General features: G+C 40.0%; 1 protein-coding gene across 10 annotated transcripts in view; it reads right to left on the bottom strand.

Moving 5' to 3' along the window:
* Positions 1-23,572, bottom strand: part of DLG2 (discs large MAGUK scaffold protein 2) — a 2,053,927-nt gene that overhangs the window by 1,600,249 nt on the left and 430,106 nt on the right. The window contains exon 1 of one of the 10 annotated variants that reach the window (XM_080687301.1): positions 14,638-14,971. The exons of 8 other annotated variants lie outside the window; for them this stretch is intronic. In XM_080687301.1, coding sequence (XP_080543427.1) covers positions 14,638-14,667 — 30 coding nt within the window. In that variant the 5' untranslated portion in view covers positions 14,668-14,971. Of the gene's footprint in view, positions 1-14,637; positions 14,972-23,572 lie in introns of those variants that run through there. One more of the 10 variants, XM_080687276.1, reaches the window with a different exon arrangement.

The raw sequence follows: 23,572 nt of genomic DNA, 5'->3' as shown, positions 1-23,572 counted from the left end.
GGGATTGAGCAAAAAAGAAAAAAGAGAATGGTCATGGACAATAGTCTGATAATTGAGGGAGACAGGGATGGGTGGAGATAGGAGAGGGCTTAGAGGGGATAAATGGTGATGGAAAAATAAAATAAAATGACTGCATATATATTTTTAAAAAGAAGAAGAAATAAATATAATGATTTAGCATACACAAGAGCCACTGTTGTAATCTGACATTTCATGCTGTCAACGGAGACAAGGGCCCCTGGACTTGGATTCAGAAAGCATTTCCTGGATGTATAATGAAACAATACTTATTGAGCACCTATTAGACACCAGACATTTGGCATGTGCTTTGATCATTCTATCAATACATTAACCCTGAAAGGTTGTGGAGGAGAATGTTTAATATCATGAGGACACCACTGCACCTGGGTTAGATGCCAGATTTTTACCTTCTAGATCTGTGGCCTTAGTTAAGATTCTTAGTCCCTATGAGTTTGGGTTTTCTCATGTATAAAATGAAGAGAATAACACCTAGTTTAGAGGATTATTATAGGGATTACATAAGATAATACATGCAATATATTTAGCCCAGGGTCCAGTACATACGCTAATAGTAGTAACGTAAATATATTTATGATACATAAATATTAATATTTATTTTCTTAATCAGGAATTTTTTTTCTATGCCACTTAACTCCTCTAAGCCTATTTTCTCATCTCTGAGAATAGTAATATTTATTTCACAAGATCACTATGAAAATTAATTGAGAAAAAAGCACAAGAAAGTGCTTAGCAAACATAGGGAATTATAAATCAGAGTTTTAAATCTAAGTTGGGAAGAACATCTGAAATACTGCAGCAGTTTTAAGAGGACTACTCTTGGGAGCCATATTCACTCTGCAGTCTGGGATCACATACTTGAAATCACAGTCATGTTTTTAAGATATATATTATGATATTTTAGTATTTTGTGGAAGAATGTCCTAATAGTCCCTGAAGTTCTAGAAATCTCCAGAGTTGAATTACTGCTATGCAGATACAACAGAGTAATTTAAGCCAAGATTTAATACAAGATTTAAAAGAGTCTTGTAAACTACTTTAAATGCCTTGATATTTGCATCCTGTCACTGCAACCTACTGAGAGAACAAGATGAGACAAGAGGAATGGACTACACTTGTGCTTCTGTCCTTACAAGAAAGAAACTCTGGACATGATCTGCTACTGTGGTCAATGGGTATTCTCCACTGGCAGGTCTTGTTTACTATATCACAAACTACATACAAACTCTTATGGAAACAAAGGCTTGGTTTCTAAAATAAGCTACCTTTTTCTTCCTGACACACTTTTACATTCAGCTGCAAAAAGAACTCTCTTAAATTAATAGCTAATGAAAAAGATCTAAAATTTCAGGTCCTCAAAATAAGGTCCATCCTTTGAGGAAGAAAAAAAAATGCCATTGAGAAACAAGATCAAAGCAATTATTTCTCTTCTCACTGCTACCATAGAGACAAAGGAAAAAAAGTGAAGTTTTAGCCAACTAAATTCTTCCTGAAATTTATAATTAACTACATGGGAAAGGAGACAATTACCATATTTCCAAAGAATAAAGGATTTAAAAAGTTGAGCTTTTGATAAGCCATAATTACAACCTATTCTATATACAATTTATATCAATTTGTTCATATAATCTTCTTGAGTTTCAAAAATGCACATACATTGGACAGTGTTTCGGAAAAATACACATGAAATTCCAACCATTTGAAAGTACACAGTTCTCTCTTCTCAGAAGTTTTTCTCAGATATTTAAAATTCCAGCAAAACGTACACTTAAGAAAGGGGACCAATTGATACTACTTTCCTTTGTGCATTGTATTCCTGACACCTATGAATATATCTTTTTTAACAAATGTTAATCAATGAAAGAACGCGCAGGCTTTTGTAGATCAGGGACTGTAGCCAGGAAAAACTAGCAATTAAACCTGTCCTCAATTTAAATAGAACTTCAGATTGCCAAGTAAATTACATGTGTATTAATTCAGGACAGTCTTATTTTAAAGGACCAGTAAGAAAGCACTATAGCTTGCAATTGTAGGAGATTCATAACAAACACCAGGGAGGGAGAATTTATTTTGCTAAAAATATATGTTTTTATTTAGGGTGTCTTTTGTGAATAATTTTCAAATATTTTTATCATCAAGAATATCTAGACCTTCTCTTCATATTTTCTAATTAGAAATGTACTTGAAAATGAACAATTTATTTATTGTGAGATGCCATAAATACAGCATGACAAATTATATATATCATTGTAAAAACATGAAATATAGGAGAGGTAATTTTTTCAAAATTAAGACTTGAACTATGCTTCATGCAACAATGCAAAATTCCTTCTGGGATAGGTAATAAATGAAATGATTAGTATCTTAAAATTTGACTTTTGGATCTTCTTTTTTTTTTAAATGTGTATAAGTAGTCTTCAGGGATAATCGTTATATTGACTACATCGCTACTTGGAAAGTGGTACATTTTATTATACTGAGGCATTTCTGTCTGGGGTTCTAGAATAATTTTAAGGAAATATTTGAAAGTACCTAAAAATTTTAACTCAGATCTCAACCACAGAATAACATAACATCCATTCAGAGGCCCTTTTACAAAGTACTAGCATCATCTGTGGTTAGTTGGGCAGATTCTGAGTAATAACCATTATTATAGTTTTTAGTTTTTAAGTTCCTTGGGATAAAACCATTAAATGATACTGATACACTTTGTTCTCTAAAATGCAAAGCAATGTAAGAAAATAAAAAGAAAGAAAGAAAAAACAGTAGAATTGCTGTGAACTCATATTCCCTTCCTAGCAAGTTTGTATTCTGAAAGTTGAGTGTAATACTAGTACAATGCATCCTACTTTGGGAAAAAGAAAGTAAAACTTTTTTTATTTCTTCAATTCTTTCATGACCTAATAATTTAAGACAATAAAGTCGTTTTTAAATTTTCTATTGTATAGCTTTCAGGAAATTTTTAATGTTTTTATATTTAAAAATATATACTTATAGCCCTGGCTGGGTAGCTCAGCTTAGAGCATTGTCCCAAATACCAAAAGGTTGTGGGTTCAGTTCCCAGTGAGCTAGATCCCTGGGTGGAACTTGTAGGGTAGGCAACCAATCAATCAATATTACTATCTCACATCGATGCTTCTCTCTCTTTCCCTTCTCTCTCTTAAAAAAAAGAATTAAAAAACATATCCTTGGGTGAGGATTAAACATATAAATATATAAAATAGTAAAAAATATACCTTTATAATATATTTATGGTAGACTAATAATTTTTCCCCAAACAAGGTTAAGTATCATACTATATACAATCTCTGAGAGGTTAAATGAACATGAGTTGGCATTTATTCATAAAAATGAAAACCTAATCTAACTGCTTTAACCTTTGCTTCATAAAATGTGTATTTTTATACTAGAATTTTAGAAGTTTAAATGATAATTTTCAGAAGTTGGTTTAGCATAGTTGTAATCCAGTTGCCATTCTTCTTGGTATGTGTGAGGGCTATTATCTCTTTTAGTCCATCTCTCTTACACTAAAATGACATTTCAAGTGTCATTTCAGGCCCAGCAACTATTACATATAAGTCCACCAGTTGCCTGTCTGTCAATTAAATATCCATCAGAGTACAAAGATACCTTTTACAAGTATTTATTGCAAATTGAATGTTATACACACACGTGTATGAATGTGTATGGGATAAGTTTCAGGAAGGAAGCATTTCATCCACTCATTCATTAACTAATAATGCAACATCTGTCAAACACCTGTTAAGTGAAAGAATCAAGGAACGCTTATGGTACACCATAAGAGGTGGTTGGCTATAGTATGACCAAGAACTTCTCTCTGTCTTAAGAAGTTCACATTCTAGCAATAGATAGGCACATGTAAAAGTAATTGAACAACTAGACAACAGGCACATGTGAAAACTAACTATATAACTAGATTATAGCTACCACGTAGATAGACATTTTACTGAGGACATGGAGAATGGCTGAATCAGTCCAGTAGGACAGTATCAGGGAAGGTATTTGCAGAGAAATCTGAATTTGAGCTGAGTCTTAAAGGTTAAGAAGAAGATTATTATGTAAGTGCCATGCTGAAAAGTTGAAAGGCATAAAAAAAACAGGTATATAGACACAAGAAAATGAAATTCAGTTATTTAGGGAAGCAAATATAATTGGTTATAGTTCAAGCTAAGGCATGAGGGTCTTGGAATCTGATATAGTACAGTTAGCCAAGGGCCCGACCCTACAGGATCATGCATGTGAGGTTAAACTATGCAAATTTCATCCTGCAGGACAATACTTCTCAAATCTTGGTGTGCAAAATCAACTAGGTATATAAGTCAACTATGGAATTGCTAAACTTCAGGTTCTGACTCAGTAGTTCTAGCATGGGGCTTAAGATTCTGCATTTCTAAAAAGCTATGAAGGGATGCCATTGCAATGAGTTAACAGGCCACACTTTGAATAATGGAGTAGTAAGGAACAGGGAATCCCTGAAGGGTTTTAACCATAATTGCAACATACATCCAAATTATGCATATATACATGTGTGTGTATATACATACAAACATGTATATGAATATTTTTAAAGGGAGGGTACCATCTCAGTTAGCAGCATGGAAAATGTATAGGGGTGGGAGGATGGGAAAGGTAATAATAATAATTAGGAACTGAGACAGATTAGGATTTAGGGGAACATACGAATCAAGATCAACTCCCACTTTTCTAACCATAACAACTGGGGAGTGGTGTTGCTAGTGGGATAGAACAACTCCCATTTATCTCCGGTAACAACTGAGATGGTGGCATACGATCCAATGAGCAGAGAATTGATCAGGAGAATGATTTATGCTCGAGGGCTCCAGAGAGTGGACGTTTTCCTGGAACTTTCAGAATTCTAAATTCTAACCATTTATTCATGTGATGTCAAACCAGATTTTCATGAAAACTGTTGTCCCCTGCAAGGTTGGTTCAATAACTAAATTACTTAGATTTAAAGAAATGTGTATGTATTGGTAGAAATATCAGAATAGTAGGTATTTGGGGGAAGGCTTATTTTCATAGGATTTCAAATCTGGAACTAATTTTGAATGCTCATTGGAAGAAAAGGTTGAAATATTTAGTTTCTTTCTCTCACCAATATTTATTATAAATACCCATAAGCCTGGGAAACATTCACCAAAACAGAGAAAAATCTACATCATCCTGATTACACAATAAAAATTTGCCACTAGAGTGGTAACTGGCTAATTGAATCAATGATACTTACTATGACGTTTACCCTTAAGTGTCAGATTCCCCAAAAAAGAAAAAAAGGAAAAGGAAGATGAGAAGGAGGAACAGAAACATCCACTGCTATTTAGTGCCTGTGTGACATATACAGCCATTATACTGCATATGATGTGCAGCCACTATGCGTATCATTTGTACTAGCTCATTCCCTTTGTCTGGAATGACCTTCCACCAGATCTTAACAAAACTGTTCTTTCAAGTTCCCAGAACTTCCCAGAGAGGACATCTCTGCCCACCCTGTCTAAAGTAGCCCCTGTCTCTTTTTAGACTCATCCAGCCTTCTGTATTCCATTTCTCTGCTTTTTTTAAATTATAGCAGTTATTGTTATTTAAATTATGTTTATTATCTGTTTGCCTATTAAGGCCAGTCTCCTCACTCTGGAATATAAGTTGTATGAGGGCAGGGACTTTGTCTAATTTACCCACTGTTGACTCCTGGCACATAATATGCACTTAGAAAGTTTTTGTGGAAGTAATGAATATTGCGTTTGATCCTCACCACAATCCTTTGAAGTGCTCCATTATTACTTTATTTTATAAATAAGGAAACTAAGATTTAGATTGATTAATTTGGCCCGAATAACAACTAATAACTGGAAGAGCTAGGACTCCCGCAAGAATCTGATAGATTCCAAAGGCTGTGCTTTCAAACACTAGGCTATGCCGCCACTCTGAGCCAAATTCAGCAATGGATGCCAACTGGTGTCTAACTGCCCAATAATTGATTCTCTGAGGGACCTCAGACATCTCATGCCAATTTGCCTGGATCACTGTAATTCGCATAAAATTAGTTCTAACGCATATATGGATACAAGTCTCATTTTCTCCAGCATACAGCAATGCTAATGGTGATTCAGGAGCCCAGTTTACTCTAGAATTTCCTCTTTTCAATAATTAGAGTCATCTCTTTCAAGTGTACAGTATTTTATAGTTTTCAAATACATAAACTAATTTGATTCTGTACAATAATCCTGTGAAGGAAGTACTAATAAGCCAGTATCATTATCCCCATTTCAGATTTGAGAAAATAAGGCTCCGGGAGAGTACTAGTAAATTGAATTAACTAAGATTTCTAATATAATAAATGGCAAACCTAAGTCTATAACTTTATTTTCTGAGCTTTGGTCCAACGCACATTCCCAAATTCCCTTTGGTGAAACATACATACAAGCAACGCGAAAGGCCTCGAAGGCAGCAGTAATCACGGGTAATCTGCTCTAAGAAAATCTTATCTGCAAACATTCAGATGAAACAGTTGTGAAATAATAAAGGGAGTGATGAAATCTTTCGTACTTTATAAAGAGAGTTATGTGATTATTTAAATTTTGAGTACTATAAATGTATTTCAGTGTTATTTGATTTGTACTTGTTTCCTTTGCAAACTCACATTTGTCTCATAAAATAAGATTTAGCTAAAGGTCTTAGAAAGGCCAGTCCTCTCAAAATCATAGCTCTTACAGCTCATGTGTTAGAAAGGGCTAATGTTGTGAATAAAATCCTGGTAATCAGGTTTGGCAGAAAACACTATTTACTACAGATGTATTAACAGATGACTGGTATGACTCATGTAATAAAATGTTATTTCATTTGTGAAAGTTTACTTTTACAGTCTATGCCTATGTGTCTAAAACAACTACAAATCTACACTAATTTTGAGTGATTCAGGTCCACCTAACAAAGATTGGAGCTGGGACTTAATGAAACTAACACAAAGGAAAGATAAGATGGTAGGGAGATTGTGAACCCCAATAGAAAACAGTACACCTACCCCTACAAAGTAATATAACAAGCGCTTTATACTTCTTATCTCATTGAATCCAAATCTCATATAAATAAACGACAAACAATAAAATTTAAAAATGGGCAAAGGACCTAAGTACACACTTCTCCAAAGAAGACATATAAATGGCCAAAAGATGTATGAAAAATGCTCAAAGTCACTAGTCATCAGAGAGATGCAAATTAAAATGATAATGAAGTATCACCTCACACCTGCCAGTGTGGCTACCATCAACATATCAATAAATGACAAGTGCTGGTGAGGATGTGGAGAAAAGGGAACCCTAGTACATTGCCAGTGGGAATGCAGACTAGTGTAGCCACTAAGGAAAACAGTGTGGACTTTCCTCAAAAAATTAAAAATGTAACTGCCATTTGACCCAGTGATCCCACTTCTAGGAATATATGCTAAGAGTCCTGAGACACCAATCAGAAAGAATATATGCACTCCTATGTTTACAACAGAGCTAGTTACAATAGCTACGATCTGGAAGCAATTGTCCATGAGTAGATAAAAAGAAGCTATGATACATTTACCCAAGGGAATACTATGCAGTTATAATAAAAAGCTAATATGCAAATCGACTGAACAGCGGAACGACTGGTTGCTATGACATGCACTGACCACCAGAGGGCAGATTCTTAATGCAGGAGCTGCCCCTAGTGGTCAGTGCACTCCCACAGGGTGAGCGTTGCTCAACCAGAAGCCCCGAACTGAGCTCACGGCTGGTAAGCGCGGTGGCGGGAGCCTCTCCTGCTTCTGTGGCAGCACTAAGGATGTCTGACTGATGGCTCCTGGGTTGCGAGAGGGCACAGGCCTGGCTGAGGGACCGCCCTCCAAGTGCACAAATCTTGTGCACTGAGCCTCTAGTGGAGTTATAAAAAGTAAGGATTTCTTACCCTTTGAGAAAGCATGGAGGGACCTGGAGGGTATCATGCTAAGCAAAATAAGCCAGTTAGAGAAAGGTAAGTATTGCATGATCTCACTTATATGGGGAATCCAATGAACAAAATAAACTGACAAACAAAATAGATCCAGAGACACGGAAGCATGGAACAGACTGACAAATCTCAGAGGGAAGGGGAGAGGAGTGGTGGGAAGAGATTAACCAAAGAACGTATACGCATGTACGCATAACCCATGAACATAGACAACGCTGTGGTGAAGGCCTGGAGGGGGGCAGAGTGAGGTGGAGGGGGTCAGTGGGCTGGGAAAGGGGGACATCTGAAATACTTTCAATAATTAAAAAAAAAAAAAACCTGTGAGATAGATACCATGTTACAAAAGAGAAAACTACAGTTCAGCAAGAGAAAGGTGAAACCACTATATTTTACTGAAAAGGCTAAGAATTGGCAAAGGGGCACATGGCAGAAAATAGAAAGAGAGTGCTCAAATCAGAGAAACAAAATGGGTGAGAGGTCAAGCATCGGTGTTGGTGTTTGGAACCAGTGTTAATGATGGAGGAGAAATCTATTTCCTTTAAGATAATATCTTAACTTCTTGATATTGATGACTAAGCCCCTAGCTATCTTTGCATCCTTTGTATCTTGCTACTCACCTTGGACAACCGTACATCCCATTCTCTCTCCTCACTTCTCTCTCTCCTATCTATCTATCTATCTATCTATCTATCTATCTATCATCATGTAGCATGTGGGACAGTCTGTATATCACACCTGGGACTTTTAAAACACTCTTCCCACCCCCACTGTGCCCTCCATTTTGCTTATCAGCTTAAATGTTACTTCTTCAGAAAACCATTCCTGGATATTAAGCCCCTGCTTACTTTGCCACCCAGCCCACCAGATTCGTCAGGTATCTCTGTGCTCATTTCCACAGCACCCTGTAGTCACCCCCTTATCATACATCACTGTTATTTTTATAATTCGCTGTTTGCCCCATTTGACTAAAAAAAGATCCACAAAAACAGATTGCTGTTGTATCCCCATGCCTTCCAAAATGTCAGGCACATGTGAAACATTCAATAAGTACTTGTTAGATGAATGAAATGAATGAATGGATGTGCTGCTTCTACTGTGAGAGCAGATGCAACTACACACCTGCATGAATAAATAGCTTTGTCTATGAAGACAGGGCCTCTCAGGTAAGCCATTTGTTGCCTTGGTGATCTCTTTCACATTCCCTAAATAAAGCTCTGATAGGAAATAAAAATTTTAGCCCACCATATTTCTATGATGAGTCCATTTCTAAAAGTAAGACATGCCATTTTTTTTACTATTGTCATAATAAATAACACAATATTTATTAGCCTTGATTTCAAAATAACTCTTAAGTGCCCAGCAAAAATTTTTATTTTCTTTTAGAAATTCTAAAAGATTTTAATTTTGGTAAAAGATGGTTGATTGATGGAGATAAAGAATGATCTTATTTACAGAACAGATGTAGTGTTAAGAACATCAATAAAAGTTTATTTCATCCTGCCTGGTCCACTTTTCATTTTTCTGTTTGAATTTTATTATGCATAATAACCTATTAAACATAGTAAAATTAATAGCATCATCATGCCTTGTTTTAAAAATTACAGCAGTAACTTATATTGTAGTTGTCTTCATAGATCATTTTTTTTAACTTTTTTAAATGTCCATAAGTCTGGTTAATGGACATTTGAAATGATACAAATGTTTGATTCACACAATACTACTTTTTAAGATACTTATTGCACATGAATAACTTTATTTGCAGAAATAATATACTTTAGAATAATATTAGGTTACAGATAGAATAGGAAGAACCTCAGGGATGCAATGAAATGCACTCATTTTACCAACAAGGACACAGATGCCCACATGCCTCTTGGTGCCCAACGTCACAAAGTACAGATTTACTTTCATTTTTCACAGTTCCACATTTCTTCTGTTCTTGTATCAAATCCAATATGTTATTACACATGATACTTAAGAAGTCCCACACAGCCAAAGAAATTTCTACTGACTGCTTGCATCCTATTAAATGTAGCCCAGAATATTCTGCCTGCTGTCCAGAACTGCTGTCCTATTGCCAATTATCTTACAGACTGTCTCCACCTTCACATAGGCTAGCATTATTTCCTTTGTATTTTAGTTATCAAAATTATTGGGGTGATTATCTTTCAATGATTCAAAACATATTTGAGACATGTCCACTCTATAAAAGATGTTGCATTGCCCTGACCAGTTTGGCTCAGTGGATAGAGCGTCGGCCTGCGGACTGAAGGGTCCTGGGTTCGATTCCAGTCAAGGGCATGTACCTTGGTTGCGGGCACATCCCCAGTAGGAGGTGTGCAGGAGGCAGCTGATTGATGTTTCTCTCTCATCGATGTTTCTAACTCTCTATCCTTCTCCCTTCCTCTCTGTAAAAAATCAATAAAAATATATTTTAAAAAATAAAAAATAAAAAAAAGATGTTGCATTACTCAATTGTGTTTAATCAATATTGCTGAGATGACCTCATTTTCCTCAGTGACCACACTCAAAGAGAGGGATAGATTAAAGACATCAATTGTGAGTTGCTCGATAAATTATCCTACACTGAATTCTTTCCATATGTCAGGAATTGTGTTAGGTACTTTCCATATTTTTACCACATCATTTACACATAGGTAATATCATATCCTTTTCACAGATGAGGAAATCAAGGCTGAGGGAAGTTAAATAGTGTATTCAAGTCCTAAACCCAGTAAGTGTCAGAACAACAACTTAAACCCAAGTCTTGCCCTAGAGCAGCAATTTTCCACTGGTGTGCCGAAAGAATTTTAAAACATGCAACATCTGACTACTTAGTTGGGGGCACTGACCTCTTTTAGATTGTCAAATAAAATAATGACAACTGCCAAAACAAAATAGCTCTCCAGTGTAAATGCCCTGTCTTGAACCATAAATCTATAGGTCATATAATAGAGTTGCATCTTATTGGTCACATCACATAATAAGGTTGCGCCTGATTGGTTAATCCTTGGTACCAGAAATCCTTACAAGTATGGGCACCTGATTTTTTAAAAAGCCACTATGGGGTAGAAAGGGTAGGTAATTACTATTATCATTATATTTTTATAAACCAATCAAAATTATACCTATGTTTTGTCAGATTGGCAAAAAATATAGTAATTTTAGTAATTAGTTTATGTGTGTCATGAGAGGAAACAGGTTGAAAATCGCTGTTCTAGAGTTCTGCTCTTCACAATAAGTCATGTTACTTGTCTTTCTCCGTAGTGATTTCTGAGACAAAAGAATTGAAATTGAAAATGGACAGAAACATTTGAATAAAAGAGATGACTTAGTCTTCTGATGTAAGTGAATTGTCTGAACATCTGAAAGACCTTGAGACCCATGTGGCAGAAACTCTGTGCATTTGGTGGCTCTGATTATTTTCTAGCCTAAAAACTCTTACCCCAAATCTGAGGGGTTCTTCAAATCAGTCAAGCCAGACTGAAGTCCTTAAGACCTTAAGCAATCTGAGTCTTATAGATGATACCCAGAGTAGAAATATTTCATCAGGGTCGGGGAGGGGGTTAGAATCTTATGAAATGTGTCACAATCATTTTCTTCCTTTAATATTAAGAAAAACTAACAATCAAAACACTTAATTATGGCCCTAACTGGTTTGGCTCAGTGGATAGAGCGTCAGCCTGCAGACTGAAGGGTCCCAGGTTCGATTCCAGTCAAGGGCATGTACCTTGGTTGCGGGCACATCCCCAGTAAGGGGTGTGCAGGAGGCAGCTGATCGATGTTTCTCTCTCATCGATGTTTCTAACTCTCTCTCCCTCTCCCTTCCTCTCTGTAAAAAATCAATAAAATATATTGTAAAAAAACACACTTAATTATGTCTAATAGATGCTTTTATATAGCCATTAGTCAGTGTTTTCTCTCAATTTATTATAGTCTCTCACTAATCTTCTAGCTTTCATTTTTTTTTTTAATTTATCTTTATTGTTGAAAGTATTACAGGTGGCCTCATTTTTTTCCTCATTGACCACCTCTATCGCTCCCCCCGACCCCACTCAGGTCTTTACCACACTATATTTTCTGTGTCCATGGGTTATATATGCATACAAGTTCTTTGGTTGATCTCTCCCCATCCACCCACCCTCCCCCACCTTCCCTCTGAGATTCCTCAGTCTGCTTCATGTTTCTAGGTCTCTGCATGTGGATGAAAAACATGAAGAGAAATTTATTTCCACAGTGTGTGTAATAGAAGAGAGTGGGAGAATGAGCAGGTACAGGCGGTCACAGGAGGATCCAAGGGGACAGAAAATGCCTTTCATGACAAGGCAGGAAGGAATGAAGATACCAGTGAAAGTATTTACAGCATTTACGTTCCCTGCCACTGAAAACTTTGACGGGGTGGTGGTCAGCTGTGATATTGAGATGTGCCATGGACGAGGTGGCACCTAGGACAGATCAGGGTAGTTAACCGTTGGTCTCACATAAAGCAAGATGAAGAAAGTGTCTCAGCTGAAACTGCTAGAAGGTGGGCTCATTGCTAAAGGAGAAAGAAACGGATATTAAACTGATAGAATTAAAATGTGCACATTGTTGGCAAGCTTTCGGTCAGAGTCCCAACAAAGTGGAGCAAGAGCATCCCGAGTGCACTGGGGCCAAGATCATCAGTGTTGCTGTGTGAGGCAGACAGGACTGCGTTCTGTAGTTCTCCAGGAGGTCGCCTCACCTACGTGCAGCTTTTAAATGTTTCCCATTTCAACATTACAATACAACTTTGTTGTAAGTATGTTTGTTCTAGAAGGAGGATATATATGCCACCCTGGAAATATTCATGAGTATAATTACATCAGAAAACTCATGACATCTCATATATTTGTTTGTCCCATTGAATTATAATTTATATGAAAAATCAAAATGCTGGAAATAATGACATTTATCTCTGTTGTAGCATTTAAAGAAGAAGAATATGTCTTACTTTTGCATCTGTGATCATTTATATTTTGGTAAGTTGATATAAAGCAAGTGACATTTTTAAAATTAGATCATGTTTTCCAAATTGAGGGAACTTAGATTTCAGTATTGTTTTAACTTGTTCAATGCAACAGACTTCCAGTTTACAGTTCTGCTTAATAACGTCTTATAACTTATTTTTAAAGTACTCAGTATGTTTCACGGTATCTGCAATTATCATGATTTCGGAATAAATAATTATGAAACACATATAGGTCAGATTTTATAGCATTCTCTCAAGAAAAGTAACACCAAATGTAACACCTCAGGAAGAATAAAGCATGTTTAAGAGAATTGCCTTTCCTAGATTACATAAGAATATCCTATTTCCCATTTAGCTTTTTTTTTTTTTTTCTTAGTTCATTTTTACTGATTTAACTGGAAAAACTGAATGAGGTGTTTGGTAAGTTTTAGAAGTAAAACAAGTTATTCGCCTAACTTTGAAGACTGGTCAACTAACCCAAATAGAAGTTTTTAGGTTTCAAGTCAATTAACATCAATTGCAGCTGCCGTGTGATGCTAGGCCCTATGGGAAGATATCCATTAAGATTCTCTGAAAAATAATTTGTTAAAGTAAAAATATTTAAGGCCATTCTATGGGGAACTTGGTTTGTGGTTTCAAAATCAAATAATTTTTTTTTTTTTTTTTTTTTTTAGTAGTGGAAGGAGATCACAGTGGGAAATCTACACTTAATGAGTCTCATGCACTAAGCTATTGATTTTGTCATGTTTAATGGGTGTCCAATCAATGTGAGATCCGCAAAGACATAGCTCAAATGAACTCATTGTATGCTTACATGCAAAATGAAAAGGAAGCTAATGAATAAGTGTGTTTTAATTCGTTTTTTTCTAAAAATAATAACCAGTGTTTATGAAATTTAAATATATTTAGAACTGACACCAAAAAATAAAATGTTTTTGAAATGTTTATCTATTTTCAGCAAACCCACAAAAGTATTACCTACTGATTTTATTCCATTCCTAGTTTTACTTCTATTTCTGATAATGCAAATAATGTGTTCCTAATCAAAATAGAGAGAATCAGTTCAACATTAAATATTGTTTGTTTCAAATCAGGACCTAAAGATTTTTTTCCTTTAAAAAAATTTACTAAAATGCAGAATATCATAATTCTCCAATCAGAAACAATATGTCAAGCCACAGTAAAGCTGATTGGCTTCTTCAAGCACAGAAGATAAGGTTTTTAAATGAAAAGCTAATTATCACACTCAGAAAGACTACCCTGGTATGTTATGTTAAAATGATGTGTAAGCTACACTACTACTATAGATATGTTAATTTTGAGCTATAAACAGATGCAAAAGCAAATTCTGCCATAAAAACCCCAGGCAAATTCTCCCTCCATCTGCACAAATACACAATATCACTTTAAGAAGTTGAAATCAAATAAAGACAGGACCCTCAGACCCTCCTGGGGAACAAAATGCCCGGCAAAGTAAATCACACTCATCATTTCATCCCATGAACTGGCAGCCCCTACCAGACCTGCTTAATTACAGGACCAGAATAATCATAGGAAAACGCTGCACACAACAGCAGCCCTGTTTCCTATCCTACCTTTGTGGTGACAATGCACAGGCAATCCATCCTGGATCCCTACACAGGGCTCAGTGCATGGAAATCACACCAGCAAATCAGCCAAGGTGAGAAAAGCCTTGTGGTCAATGGCACAGAGAAGCAGAGCCTGGATTCAGCACTGACGGCTTTTCCAAGGGGGCCCCTCATAGGAAGGTCGAGCCCTCCTCCATACAGCTCAAGGCAAGCAGGATTCTCCTAGGCACCGGAAAATCCCCTAGAAATCAGCTCCGGCAAAACTTCCAGGTGGCTTGCGGAGCTCCGCGGCTGCATGTCTTTTAGCGAATTCCGTGATCAGAACAAGCCTCCCGTGAGTGCCTCGCACCGTTTAAGCGTGGCGGTGAGTGTTACACGGAGCAACAGAGAATCACATTTCAGCTCTCGTTCTTGTTTCTGAATTCGGATCTGCTGCTTCAGTACACACATAAGATCTCCTGTGCCAAAGTCCCCCCGTTGGCTGCCTTCCTCTTTCCTACTAACAACTCTGAATAAGCACAACACAAAAAAACTACCCGGCCCATCGATCAAAGGGCTGTCGTTCTGCTGCCAGAACAGCGGCTTTGGGTAATAAAAAGCTAATTATTATGAGCATGATTCCTGGGAGTCTCAATGAATGGAAAGATAGGACTGAAAAAAAAAAAAAGCTAAGGTGCATGGGGTGCTGCATACATCACGTCTCAACTCGCTTGCAATTACAAGGGCAGCTTCTTACAAATGACTAACAGCTGGAGAAGGGAAATCGGGCCAGGTACTTTTATTTAAAAAAAAAACAAACACCACACACACAAAATTGTGGATTTGGAGGTTGGACTTAGAAAACATAGCTTTCTTCTTTTCTTTGTGTACCTAGTTGTGTGGTCAATGACGCACACAAATACACACACAACCTGAATATTCAGAGAAAATGGTATATTATAAAATTAAGGTGGGAGGAGATCCCAGAGTGTTTACCAAAGTTCCACATTCTGAGAGACAAAAAACTGAGTTCTTTCCCAAACTTTTCTCTCCTTGCTGGCTGCCTGCAGGCACTTATTACGTGGGCAGAGCGCTGTGTTCCCTCTGCAGCATTTTACCAGGCAAATGATTGACCCTCCCCCTTCCCTCCCTTTCCTCCAGTGAAACTGCTACATAAACTGCCTTTGAGGGGCTTGACAAGCATCACTGTGGGTAATAATTCACTTGTTTTTCATTGTTTTAGACACATAGGCAGAGACAGACTAAAACAGATACATAGAAAGAAACACGGGTGCAGACAGAGAAAGGATGAGAGAGAGAGAAAGTGAACGACATGATGAAAAGCCCTGCCTGACCAATAAAAATGGAAAATCAGTGCGTCCTTTTCGCTAGGAAGAAAACACTCAGAAGAAATGCCCACCCTGGCCAAGTAGCTCAGTTGGTTAGAGCATCGTCCCGATTCACCCACATGTGGGTTCCATCTCCCATCAGGGCACATAGAAGAATCAACCAATGAATGCATAAATAAGTGGAACAATAAATGGGTGTTTTTTCTCTCTTTCCCTTTCTCTCTGTGTCAAATCAATCCATAAAAATAAATTACTTTTTTCTAAAGAAGAAATGTCCAGGGACCCATTCATTGTGTTAGCGCTTTAACATTCCAGTAGAACCCTTCCCACCCAAAGTATTTTGTACAATACACAATTTTTTTAAAGGATAGACACGTAAAATTCCTCTACTTTTCATTAATTATCTAGGTTCTAACCTCAATATCTTCCTGATTGCTAAATAGGTGAGTGTCTCAGAAACTGACATGGCATTATTTTACCACAATAAGAGCTCTGTTTGTAAAGATTTAAAAAATAAAAAAGTTCATAGCAAATCTAATATGTGTCCAAAGCAAAAAAAAAAAAAAAAAAAAAAAAGAAAAGAAAAGAAAAGTGGTTCCAAATTTATTTATAGATGAAAAATAATTTCCTCTTTACTGTTATCTTGCTGGTGTAATAAACTTCAGATAATTTTCAAGTTAAGCAACACAAATAAATCCCATGCTCTGGTCCATTCAATTAGGCAACTGTCTTATGGTTCAGTACTATTATAAGAAGGTCAAAAAAATATCACTTTGCCTATTCACCTCCTTATTTATTATATATCACAATAATTTAATATAATGTTTACTAAGCCTGTCTCAGAGCATGGATAAATCATGTCCTTGAGCATTGCCAGGTATCAGAGTATATCTTGTACACAACCAAAGCAGCAAATATAAAATTGATGCTGATTGTCGCATTCATCTTCAAACTAATTAGGCTTTATGTTCCTATAGCACATAGTTGACAAAGCACTTGTAATTTTCTCACCAGCTTGAAAGTTTAAATGACTTCCCAAGGAGAGATAAGTTATTGCAAGTCCAGGGCTTGGTTAGTCATTATCAGAATAGAGACAGTCAAAGATTAGAAAGAAAGAGGCAGTAAATTGGGTAGCAGAGTAAAAGGATATTTTATAAGGTGTCCTTGACAGAAAAATACCTTTGGAACTACGTCCCTATATCCTAGTGTGAAGAAAGCTAAAATATGAGCAAACTGGCAGAGGGAGCCTGATTAGTCTTCTGAACCTGGCTGATCACAGATGAAAGCACTTTGTAAGCTATAAAGACCTGCAGAAACGAAAGGCAACTCATCTGGTGAAACTCCTGACATTCCATATACACTCCCTAAGACAGTCATTCATACACCACATGTTTGTTCAGGGCTCACTATATGATTTTTTTAAATTAATGTCTGTATCACCTACTAGGCTGTAAGATCCTTATAAAGGCAGTATTGACCCTATATTTCCAGTGCCTGGTCTAGTGTCTCATTCATTCAATAAATAATCTTGAGAATGAATTTATATGAGGACACAAGGGTGAGCCCACTCTAGCAGAATCCCCACCCACAAATGATTCAACAACTATACCACAATACAGCAAACACTTGGGGTGTTTAAGACACAAAGTAGAAGCAGTTAAGCCAGAATGGAGTAGTCAGGAAGGCATTCTAGAGAGAAACCTTGAGTTGAGAAGGACTCATAGGAATTAGCTAGAAGTTGTGAGGAAGAAGAATTCTACGCATTCTGTTATATTTGACAAATAAGTGAATCAGTATCTTTCATCTTTCTGCAAAAAGCTTACATGAATGAACATATCCAAAGGGCTTTCACTAAACCAAAGCACTTTAGAGCAGGCATTTCACAAACTGAACATGCAGTCCATACTGAAGAAAAAAAAAAGAACATCATTCATATAATATTAATTGAGTACAAAGGTGCTGTGGAAGTGTGCAGAAACCTGTGTTCTATAATCATTGGATTGTATTTACCCACATGATGCATTTGGATAATCTTGGTATCCTATCTAATAAGAGTAATATGCAAATTAACCATCACTCCGCTACACCCACAAGCCATGCCCACCAGCCAATCAGGAGTGAATATGCAAATAAACCCAACCAAGATGGCTACGGCCAGAGATCAGGAGGGAGGCTTGGGTTTCCCCGGTGATGGAGGAATCCAAGCTTTCCGCCAGCCCTTGCCAGCCTAGGCCTCCACTCAAGGCTACAAAGTTTCAATGATAGAAGATACATAAAACCAAACAGAAATGGTGGCAGCCACAGAGCTGGAAAGAGCAGGAGGCTAGGGTTGCCCCCGGTGATGGAGGAAGCCAAGCTTTCCACACACCCTGGCCGGCCCAGGCCTCCGCTTAAGGCTACAAAGTTTCAATTATAGAAGATACATGAATCCAAAAAAAATGGCTGCTGCCATGGAGCAAGCAGAAGGCTTGGCTCCGCTCCAGGCTACAAAGTTTCAATTGTAGAAGATAAATAAACCCCCAGATACCAGGGCCTCCGCTTGGGTTGCCAGGGGGCGTAGCCGGCCTGCAAACCACCACAGGCCCCTCGCCCAGGCCACCTCACACCCCAAGGGAACCCCCACCCTGATCCGGGACACCCTTCAGGGAAAACCAGCTGGCCCCCACCCGTGCATCAGGCCTCTATCCTATCTAATAAAAGAGTAATATGCAGATTGACCATCACCCCAACACACAAGATGGCTGCCCCCATGTGGTCAAAGATCCTGCCCCCATGTGGACAGCACAAGATGGCCACCACAAGATGGCCAGCAGGGGAGGGCAGTTGGGAGGAACCAGGCCTGGAAGGGAGGGCAGTTGTGGGCGATCAGGCCAGCAGGGGAGGGCAGTTGGGAGGGACCAGGCCTGCAAGGGAGGGCAGTTGGGGGCAATGAAGCCTGCAGGGGAGGGCAGTTAGGGGTGACCAAGCCGGCAGAGGAGGGAAGTTGGGGGCGACCAGCCTGCAGGGAAAGGCAGTTGGAAGGGACCCAGGCCTGCAGGGGAGAGCAGTTGGGGGGGACCAGGCCTGCAGAGGAGGGAAGTTGGGAGGGACCAGGCCTGCAGGGGAGGGCAGTTAGGGACAAACAGGCTGGCAGGGGAGCAGTTAGGCATCAATCAGGCTGGTAGGGGAGTGGTTAGGGGGTGATCAGGCTGGCAGGCAGAAGTGTGTAGGGGCAATCAGGAAGGCAGGGAGGCAAGCAGTTGGGAGCCAGCAGTCCTGGATTGTAAGAGGGATGTCCGACTGCCTGAAACGGGCAATCGGACATCCCTTGAGCAGTCCCAGATTGGAGAGGGTGCAGGCTGGGCTGAGGGACACCCCCCCATGCACGAATTTCATGCACCGGGCCTCTAGTCCTATATAATAAAACCCTAATATGCAAATCGACTGAACGCCAGAATGACCAGTGGAATGACCAGTCACTATCACACACACTGACCATCAGGGGGCAGATGCTCAACACAGGAGATGCCCCCTGGTGGTCAGTGCACTCCCATAGGGGGGAGCGCCGCTAAGCCAGAAGCCGGGCTCATGGCTGGCGAGCTCAGCGGCTGTGGGAGGAGCCTCTCCCCTCTCCTCTGCAGGCAGGGGTAAGGAGCAAGGGGTCCAGGACTGCAAGAGCCCGGGACTGCAAGGTGATGTCTGCCTGCCAGCTTAGGCCCGATCCCCCCAAGGGATCCTGGACTGCCTCTTGCAGTGCCTCTTGCAGTGCCTCTTGCAGTCCAGGATCCCTCGGGGGGATCGGGCCTAAGCCAGCAGGCAGACATCACCTCGCAGTCCAGGGCTCTTGCAGTCCTGGACCCTGCCCAGTGCACAGATTTCATTCACCAGGCCTCTAGTATTTATATAAAATTAAATAGTTAACATTTTAAAGTATAGTTCCTCATAGGATGCAGCTTTCTGCTTTGTGTCTACCTTGCCTTCCACCGATTTTCCTCAGATATAAAGATGAAAAAAGATAATCCACTCCTTTACCTTAAGGGAGGTATTCTTTTATTTTTAAAAGTAATAAGGCATTGGCTTGAAGCATTTTTTTTATGGACATAGAACTCAAATGAGCCTGTGATTTTTATAAGAAGTTTTTGGCAAGATAGAAAGCCATAGCCTGCAAACTGCTTTTCTTGATTCTGCTTAAGGTTAATGATATTAAGCCAGGAACTTATTGATTTGTAGGAAAATCTACCATTGGAAGCTTGATATCAGAAAAATTACTATTACACATTACTTGTACTAAACCTGTACCTTAACCATTTAAGTGCGTTACTTTTGTTTGTTTCCAACAGAGGAGAAAATTCTCTAGAGTGAAACAGATCCTCTGCTTATTCTCCTAGATCATGAGGCCAGATATAATGTATACTTCTGGCATATAACATAGTATCTGCACTGAAGAGGTACAAAAGTGATATTTTTGGAATGAAAGAATGATCAGAGCTTCAGTTGATAGATGAAAAATCACCTGTAAAATGCATCTTTTGCCCCTATGAGAACTGTATATGCATATGGTAACTATTATATACTAGAGGCCAGGTGCATGAAATTCATACACGGGAGTGGTCCTTAGGCCTGGCCAGCGATCAGAGCTGATGTGTGGGACAACCAGTGGGGTGATCGGGCTGGCCACGCCCCCCGCCAACACCGCCAGTTGCCTCCCTCTGCAGGGCCACTGGTGGGATGTTCGGGGGCCTCCACTCACTTCCGCCTTGACTGGCCTGGCACCGCCCGCTCACCAACCCCACCCCCCGCCACCGCCACTGTCACTGGTCGAGGCCTGCGGGCTGGGGGCAGATCCTGTATCGAGAGTCTGCCCCCTGGTGGTCAGTGCATGTTCTGCTGTTTGGTTGATTTGCATATTTGGGTTTTATATATATAGACTAGTGGCCCAGTGCACAAATTTGTGCACCTTGAAATGAACTGTGGAGGAGAGACAAAATGGCGGCGGAATAGACATACATGTCCTGAGCCTTGTCCTGGAACAAATAGAGTGAGTGGCTGAAATGAGTGGAATTCAGCCCGAATTGGCGAAGAAGACGCAGCTGGTGAGACAGTTTGCAGCTGGGAAGGGCAGAGGTCCCCTGGATAAAGGTGAAATCAAGGATCTAGGCAAGAGAGTCTGCTGGACCTCTGTGCCCAGAGGGTCAGGGAGAAACTACAGGGTGCCAAGCCATGTCCCTGAGGACAGGCAAAGCATCTGACTGTGAAAAAAAAGGGACCACGGGACTGCAGGAGGTAGGGGATTTTGGACCTTGGAGTCTGGATTTTGGATCTGAGCTCAGAGGCAGCCCTGAAGGGCTGGCCAGACTGCGCAGTGCCAGCAAGAGAGGAGCTTGCAGGTACGCAGTCCCTCCTCACGCTGGGGCCTGTGCCTTTCTCCACTGAACCTAGTTCATAGGACCTTTCAGATATAGACACTTACCCGTGGCTGAGGTGCGGGAGAAGGTGTGGACTTGTGGAATCTGGGGAGAATAGGCGGCGGTCCAGGAAAGGTGGTAGCAAGTCTGGTGCTGAGTCATATCTAAGCCCCAGTCGCCATCTTCTCCTAAGAGATAGCCCCTCCCTCCAGTCTCCAGGCAACCACTATAGCCACACCCAGATCCCACCCTGAATAATACAAAGGAATCTGAATACTCCCTGAGATCATAGGAACTGGCCTAAAGAGAAATCTATAGCCCCAGCAACTGGAAACTGAGAAACAGTACAGTGCAGATGACTGGAATCATAAGCCAGCCAAAGGAACGACACTCCACTTTTTTCACTTTTATTTTTATTTTATTTTTATTATCTCTTTGTTCTTTTTTTTTCTTTTTTTTCTTCTTTTCCTCTTTGTTTTCCTGTTTTTGTTTGTTGCTTTTTTCTATTTCTTTTCACATTATTTATCCATCACTATTTTTATTTGCTATTTTTAATTTTTTATACCATTTTTTAAATCAATTTTTTTGTAAATTTATTATTTTTTCTTCTCATTCTCTTTCTTCTCATCCACTTATTCCCTTTCTACTTCCTCAAAACTAAATTGAGGTCCTCCCCATATTCATCCAATTCTTAATCTTATTTTCACTATATAAGCTCAGCCTCTACAGATTCTGCCCCAATTCTCTTTGCTGGGTATGTGGTGTTTATATTTTTCTTGGTTTATCTATTGGTACTGTGGTGTCGTCATATATATATATATATATATATATATATATATATATATATATACATATATATTCATTTTACTCCTTTGTCTTTTATCCCTTATCTTTTTCTCTCTCTTCAATAGCATTTGTCCTCTCTTTTCTCTGCCCTATCTCTCTTTTCTCAGGTGGTCACTTACATTGGGGTTATTGGTGTCAAGAGTACACTTGTGATTAGTTCCCTCGGTGTTGTGTCTTGTTGAGGTGAATTTTATCCTGTCTGGCCAAGGGGCTTGAGAGCAAGCTACATAACCAGACACCTGGAGAGGAAACTCCATCCACAAACAGGTCAATAATACCCCAGACCCAACTATAGAGGAAGGAAGAATGTGGCAGTGAGGGAAAGAGCATGAGTGAGTGAGGGAGTAAAAGAGGAGCATGTGGTCAGGTGGGGTGTGTTTGTGTGTGTGCGTGTGTGTGTGTGAGAGAGAGAGTGAGGCACAGATAGATCCCACAGGACCTTCATGGACAGGCTAATCAGGCTCGCCTAACTAGGCAGCTTCTACTACCATTGCAAACAGTACCAGGAGGCCAGCTTGTTCTTCGAGGCCTAGCCTTTTTGAAGGGGAGAGCTTCTGTAACTGGGTTCCCAGTCTCAACTCCACCCAGAGTGCCCTCAGATAACACCTGGGACTCTACAGCCACCCCTGCCAGGGACATGCTACCTAGGCTGTGATCCCACGGTCAACGAGGCTCCAGCCACCATGGGCGCAGGCTCCTGTGAGTTTGGAAGCAGGCTCCCCTCTGACCAGCCCAACACTTTTGCCCAGGGCACTGCAACCACGTGAACAGCAGGCACGTGAGCAGCCCGCCCCTGTCCAAGGAGCAGCAGCCCTGTGAGCAACCCGCCACAGGCCAAAGAGCAGCAGCTTCACGTGGCCTGCCCCTGTCCAAGGAGCAGCAGCTGTGTGAGCAGCCAGTTCCCCCATCCGAGGAGCAGCAGCCGCTTGAGCAACCCACCCATTACTGAGGAGTGGCAGCCCCACACAGCCGGCCCCACTCTGAGGAGCAGCAGCTACGCGCAGCCCACACCCTGCACCTGTCCGAAGAGCAGCAGCTGTGCCACATGAGCAGCCAGCCGCCTTCCAAGGAGCAGCAGCTGTGCAAGCAGCCTGCCCCCTTCTGAGGAGCAGCAGCTGTGTGAGTAGACCGTCTCTTTCCGAGGAGCAGCAGCCGCACGAACCACCTGCCCCCATCCGAGGAGCAGCAGTTGTGTGAGCTGCCTGCCCCCATCTGAGGAGCAGCACCTGTGTGAGCAGCCCACCCCTTTCTGAGGAGCAGCAGCTGTGTGAGCAGCCCACCCCTTCTGAGGAGCACCAGCCACACGAGCAGCCTCCCCCCATCTGAGGAACAGCAGCCACATAAGCAGACCACCCACGTCCAAGGAGCAGCAGCCCTGTGCAG

This window comes from Plecotus auritus (genome assembly GCF_963455305.1).
Source record: "Plecotus auritus genome assembly, chromosome: 9".
NCBI lineage: Eukaryota > Metazoa > Chordata > Mammalia > Chiroptera > Vespertilionidae > Plecotus > Plecotus auritus.
This window is presented reverse-complemented; position numbering and strand designations above follow the sequence as displayed.